Source organism: Nanorana parkeri, unplaced genomic scaffold (assembly GCF_000935625.1).
Source record: "Nanorana parkeri isolate BGI_ZX_2015 unplaced genomic scaffold, ASM93562v1 scaffold1321, whole genome shotgun sequence".
NCBI lineage: Eukaryota > Metazoa > Chordata > Amphibia > Anura > Dicroglossidae > Nanorana > Nanorana parkeri.
Genome location: NW_017307589.1, coordinates 241,602 through 248,076, shown reverse-complemented (window position 1 = coordinate 248,076; position 6,475 = coordinate 241,602). Strand labels below are relative to the sequence as shown.

General features: G+C 45.5%; 1 protein-coding gene across 1 annotated transcript in view; it reads left to right on the top strand.

The window, feature by feature from the left end:
* Positions 1-6,475, top strand: part of LOC108797684 (fumarylacetoacetate hydrolase domain-containing protein 2-like) — a 28,805-nt gene that overhangs the window by 7,540 nt on the left and 14,790 nt on the right. The window contains exons 3-4 of the mRNA XM_018569330.1: positions 1,830-2,046; positions 5,789-5,848. Coding sequence (XP_018424832.1) covers positions 1,830-2,046; positions 5,789-5,848 — 277 coding nt within the window. The remainder of the gene's footprint in view (positions 1-1,829; positions 2,047-5,788; positions 5,849-6,475) is intronic.

Below are 6,475 nucleotides of genomic sequence, written 5' to 3'. Positions count from 1 at the left end.
CAATCACGTTTATTTACCACATCCCCCCCCCTTGAGTTGGCTGCTACCTACCTGAATGAGAATGAATTCCTTGCATTCTCCTTCTTCTGTTGAGAGAGGAAGGGGCTCTGACGTGTAAACAGTAGTACTGTCCACATCTGTGCTTGGCCATCACAGGGCACAGAACCTCTCTTATTGTCCATGTGCATTTTGCCTACTATCATAGGCATCGTGTGCGTGCCTGGTGCGTGCTCTAGCAAATGTACCGAAATCGGCCTCAATATCAGCCTGTTGTTATTCACTCTGTGGTGGTGCATAGCACTGGCAAACTCAGGGCGATGACCTCATCAGTGTGTCGCTGCTCCTTCATTATCCAATTAAAGGCTGGAGCTGATCTTGGACCAGGCTTTATTCTTTAACTGAGACATAGTCTGGACAGGGGGGTGATTACATCACGAGTTCAAAAGAACTACAAATCCTTTGACAGTGAAAACAGATCACATTTATGTCTGAAGGTGAAGGTTCTCATTCATCCGGGTCATAGTATTTCTGTAAGAAATAAATCAAAGCAACTGGACTTGCTGTATTTTTCTTGAAGATGTTTTGCTGGTCATCCAACCAGCTTTCTCGATTCAGAATGACTTGTATAAAAAGTCTCTGGGAATACATATGGTGAATGTCCACATAAGCTGTTTATCATAACCTGTATGGGCTTAGAGACCTTATGGAGGTAAGGGGTTGATTGTATTGTGTGATTGGAGCTAGCGGGTGTGACTAAGCCACCCAGACAGAGGTGTTAAAACAGCATTGTATGTGGAAGATAATATATGTCTCACCTTACCTACCATACATTTCCCCCTTCTCTGTCTCTATTCAAACATAAACGGCATCTTTTACACCTCTTTTGAACCAGTCCTCCTCCCTGTCTAGGATGCGTACTTGACTGTCTTCAAAGGAGTGACCTTTTTCCTTTAGATGTAGGTACACCGCTGAATCCTGACCAGAGGGTTTGGCTCTTCTATGCTGTGTCGTATTGCTGGTGTAACTGCAACTTTTGTCTGCCACATACAGTGCTGTTTTAGCACCTCTCTGGGCGGCTTAAAGGGTTATTAAACCCTCGCGTGTTATTTGCATATGTCTACGGCAAGCAAGCAGATATATGCAAAAACGTTTAAAAAAAAACAAAAAGCCTTTTGAAAGAGGTTTAAACTTACCTGTGTCTTCACCGCGCGCTCCCGTCCGAACATCTGGAGAGTCTCGGGCGGCCGCAAAGGATGTTGGGGTGGGCGCATGCGCACTTCGGATGTTCGGCCAGGAGACGAGGAGAGACACAAGGTAAGTCTCTGGAGCAGCGTGCACCCGCACAGACACCGTGGGACATCAGAGGAGAGGAGGACAGAGGAGTCAGACCCCCCGCACCAGCGCTGGAGGGACAGCTGAAATCTACACTAAAGAAGAAGATCAGATTAAGAGGCGTGATTTATGGTAAGTCCATACACTAACATTGGAGGAGGGGAAACAAATATCCTTTAATGTCACTTTAAGAACACCCGCTAGCTCCAATCATGCTAATGCAATCAACACCTTACCTCCATGAGGTCCCTGACCCCCATACTAGTTAAGATAGATCAAGAGTATGTGGATTGGAGCGACATTCATCATATTTATTCCCAGAGAATGTTTGTACAAGTCATTCTGAATGATACAAACTAGCGAATCATCTCCAAGAAATAATACAGCGAGTCCAGTTGCTTTGATTTATTTTTTACAGATAGATCACACGTATGTATTTCAGTTGTGTGCTGTGGAGTTCAGTTGTTTTGCTTAGCTAAGTGTTTCCTGTTCCACAGAGCTTTGGATTCTGGTCAACACATTCTGAGCCGCAGTGAGCTTACCATCTTGGCTCCGATCACCAACCCAGACAAGGTTGTTTGTGTCGGGATGAATTACGTGGACCACTGCGTGGAGCAGAATGTTCCTGTTCCCAAAGAGCCGATCATCTTCAGCAAGTTCCCCAGCTCCATCATTGGCCCATATGACTCCATTGTCCTTCCACCTGAAAGCCAGGTACATGTAGTACGGCGGGGAAGCTGTGACATGACAGTACGCGAGACGTTCTGTGCACACGGGTTTTACATGTAGACGTGTAACCAAAGCGTGTAAAAAAACTGGTTCTGTCTATGAGGTTGAGCATGATAATGAATAGAGGACTACCTGGGGAGAGCTAAAACTGAACAGGCCTGCACTGCCCAGTGACACGTGGGGGTGTACGCTACTGGTTGCCAGGAGCTCGGTGGGATGCCGGCGAGAGCATCCCAGGTTACTAAGAGCTGGGCTGAGAGATCTGTATGGCCCTTACACATCTCTCTGCCGGCTCTTAGCAACCCGGGACTTTCTGTCTGAGGCAGCCATACCGCTCTGCCTGCCCCCCCACAGGATGCTGCCTCATTATAGGGATGGCGCTGACACCTTACCTTGTAACCCCTCCTCCCGATCAATGTGCAATTAACATTTTTTTTATTAAATAATTTTCATTTCCAATAAATATCTGTTTTGAGATCCAGTGATGTCGTCAGTGGGTCTGTCTGCTGCTGTTTGCCATGAGTTTGTTGGGAGGGCCCAGCAGATTCCTGTAAACATTACAACACATTCTGGGGACCCCTTTAGATGCACTTGCTTCTTTCTGCTGGCCAATGAGTGCTGCAGACTTTACCTGTGCACTCTGCTGATTGGTTGACTGGTTGCAGGCACATGTAAAGAGATGCTGGGGATGTGTTCTTTCACATAAAACTCGGGAGCAAAATGTTTGATGGCAGAGAAAGCGGATAACTGTGAGAGGGAGGCCAGCGACAGTGCGGATCAGGGGGAAAATAATTGGGGTCGTTCAGACAGAAAATTAAGGCAGGATCAAGATAGGTGCTGCAGTTTTTAAAGGGTTAAATTGTGGAGATGCAGTTTTGCAGGAAATTGGGGGCAATAATAGGGGGGACATAATAGCAAGTCTGGAGCTTATATTATTGATGCACCGATACCGTTTTTTCGGGTACCGATATTTTTTCCCTGGCACTCGCCAATACGCACTACCAACACCAGAAGTTCCATTAAGCCGGGAACCCGGGCGGCATGTAATGACTCGGGGCTCGGCTTCCTGATTAGCTGGGAACCCGTCTCCATGTTCCCTCGTCATCTTGTGATGAGGAAGCATGGAGCCGGGTTTCTGGCCAATCAGGAAGCCGGGGGGGGGAGGGGGGATAGGTAATGACTTGGACTTGGCCAGCTTATTCACACCCGCTAGCTTCCTGATTGGCCAGCTTCCCAACCAATTAGAAAGCTGGGTGGCGAGTCATTATACGCTGCCCGGTTTCCTGATTGACTGGGGTGACTGTTGTCCGGGAAAAGCAAATGTAGACATGGGGGGTACTCTGTGTGCACCGTAATGCTTCAGCAAAGGCTCTCATTGAATAAGATATGAACAGCGGTGCTTTATCAGGGATGCTAAGGACCCCCAATAGAAGCTGTCATGGTGGGATTTTGAGGCACATGAAGCAATTTCTATTGGAAGGATACGTGTGTATAGAATCAAGACGTAATAACACTGACACATAATACAATGGCATGCTAGATAATGTACCTGTGATCATCTCTCACCTCTGTATATGACCCTTTTCTGTAATGATCGGATTTCATTGTGACACAGACACCCCTCTGCAGATTGTCACTATAACACTATATGATGGCAGTGTTCTTATGTGTTCCCATTTCCTCTTCTACCTTCCACACTCATAGTCAATTCATTCTGTAGCCACAGTATTGTCATGGCTTAGTATTGGTATATTGGTCATTCTGTGCACTCCAATTAAACATGAGTCCCCTCACATGAGTCTGGACAGATCCCAGGAGCCAGGTCGCCAGTGCTCCTTAAAGCAGAACTCAAAAAAAAAATCCTGCTGGCTCCTGAATCTTATATTAAGAGCCAGTTCCATTAACAACTAGAGGAAACCTCAAAAGTTAGGCGCCAGTTGTAATATTTAAGCAGAACTAGGTTAAGTACTCATTTTGTGTAGGGATAACAAAGCTATAGACAGGTCCCTTAAGCCTTGCTCCGCCTCCGCTCCAGCGGTCTAAGGTACAGCAGTTAGTCATCACATTCTATACACAGTGCACAGAACATCAGGACGCCAAGGGACCTACCATCTCTGGAGCGGAGGAGAAGACAGGCTGGATGGAATAGTGTAGGAGCCAGCCAGGATCGCAGTTTGGATAAGTATAACGTTGTTATTTTAGCATCCTCTCGATCCTGTCACGGCTCTGTGCCGTGACAGGGGAGGGACTGTATTCCTCCCTCCCCGCTCCCATCAGCGCTGACTGGCGGAACGGACGGGGGAGGGGCGGGTGCAGCTGGCTCTGCCTCTAGATAGGCAGAGCCAGCTGTCACACACGCAGCTGGGCGGATCCCGGCATAATTGTCAGCATCCGCATCAGCGGCGGCGTCTCAGTATACCGCAAGCTGTAGCTCGCGGTATACTGAGCCTAGGGTGACGGGAGGACGCTAGTTTGTGTCCTCCCGTTACCCTTAGGAGAACTATGGGGAAAAACACTGACCCCATAGTTCTCCTTTTAAGATTCCACTTGCCCTGAGTTCTGCTTTCAATATAAAGCTGGGGCTGAACTTTTAAAAGTTTTCTCTAGTTGTTGTCAATGGAGCTGGCTCTTAAAAAAAACTGGCTCCTGAATTCCATATTCATTTGTCCATCCCTGTCCCAACATAAGGATATCAATGCCTGCAGAATGGACGTGACGCAGATTTCCAGGTAACTCACTATCAGTTTATGAGATCAGAGCATTCTGATAGAACGCTGTCCTTTGTCATTCTACACATATTGGTGCATTTTTGTTTGCTTCTCTTGGGTTACTGCAGTTTGTTAGGTACAGTACTTTGATGTGACCTGTAAGCTGAGATTGGAGACCTTTGTATTGTACTGCAGAAGTTTACCTATTATTGTTACTCCACATGTTCACCACTAGATGGCACTGCTACATCTTACATTGTCATCCAGTGTTGTTTTCCTGAACTTCCTTTTTAAGTGTTTGATACTACACATTAATGGTTTTATTATGCACATAATGAACTGTAAGTCCAAACTTATGTTTATGTATAATGATGTTTAGAGATGTGCTGTGTGTTTTCAGCATCTTTTATTCATGCTTTTAAAGTAAAATCAGGAGTTAAATCCTAAAAATGCATTCAAGTAACTTTACTATGAACAACCATGTATCTTATTTGTGTATCACTCGGCTGTAGATCCTCAAATCATCTCTGAATTGGTGCTGACGCTGTCCTTCCTTCTGGAGGGGGGCTACTTTTCTTCCCCATGGTCCCTGTGTGTGTTGTAAAGTAGTCAGCGCTCCAAGCTCACTCCTGTGATGGACTACAATCGCAATACAAATGAGTAACCTAAACGTGAGATTGTAATCCATCACGGGAGCGAGCTTGGAGCGGTGACTACTTTACAACACACACAGGGACCATGGGGATCAAAAGTAGCCACCCTCCAGAAGGAAGGACAGTGTCAGCACCAATTCAGAGATGATTTGAGGATCTACAGCCGAGTGATACACAAATAAGATACATTTTTGTGAATAGTTATGATACTTGAATGTATTTTTAAGATTTTTTTTTTTTTTTAGATTCTAGTTTATTTTTTAAGATTTGAGTGAGTTTAGTGTCACGTTAAGTTACCCATTAAAGTTTTTTTGCATTGGACATTGATTGCATGTATAATAAAACAAGTTGCCGTTCTGTTTGCAGGAAGTGGACTGGGAGGTTGAATTAGCCTTTGTTATTGGGAAACGAGGAAAAAACATCAGGGTAAGAAATACAAGCAATTTATTATCATTCGTATGTCGCTTTTTTGCTGAAATCAGCTAATAACAGAAGTACGCTTGGATGGCTCCTGGCTTGAAGGCTATTGCCAACAAAAGCACTGTCATGTGCCATGTTAGTCCAGTACAGGTAAGCTGTGTATAGTACAGACAATAAGCCCAGAGGGGGTTGCTATGGTGTGCAGTGTAAATCATACTGTCAGGCTCAATGCTTCCTGCCAACTGAGACTGCAGCCTTGTGCTTTGTAGAGATATCACATGGATGTGTACGGCCAATGGCTGAGATTGTAAAACCAGTAGATGGCGCTCCGCTGTGTAAAGTGAATCCGCCACTTGAAGGTGGATATTCTCTTACCAGGCAGAGATTGATATTAGCCTGTTTTCTGGTCCTTCAAATGGATTACTGTTTAACAAATAGGCTCCTTTCTTGCTAATCTTCCACCCAAGTGTTCTCTTTGTTTATATACAGAACAGTAGTCTGCTCTTAAAGGATAAGTGCACTTGCGCAGAAAGTGCAATTATTTTTCCTCGCCCAACCTCCCACGCTGCAGGTGCACACTTACCATTATAGCCTGTGGCCTGTTGTGATTGGTGTTGAGTGGGGGCTTGGTGC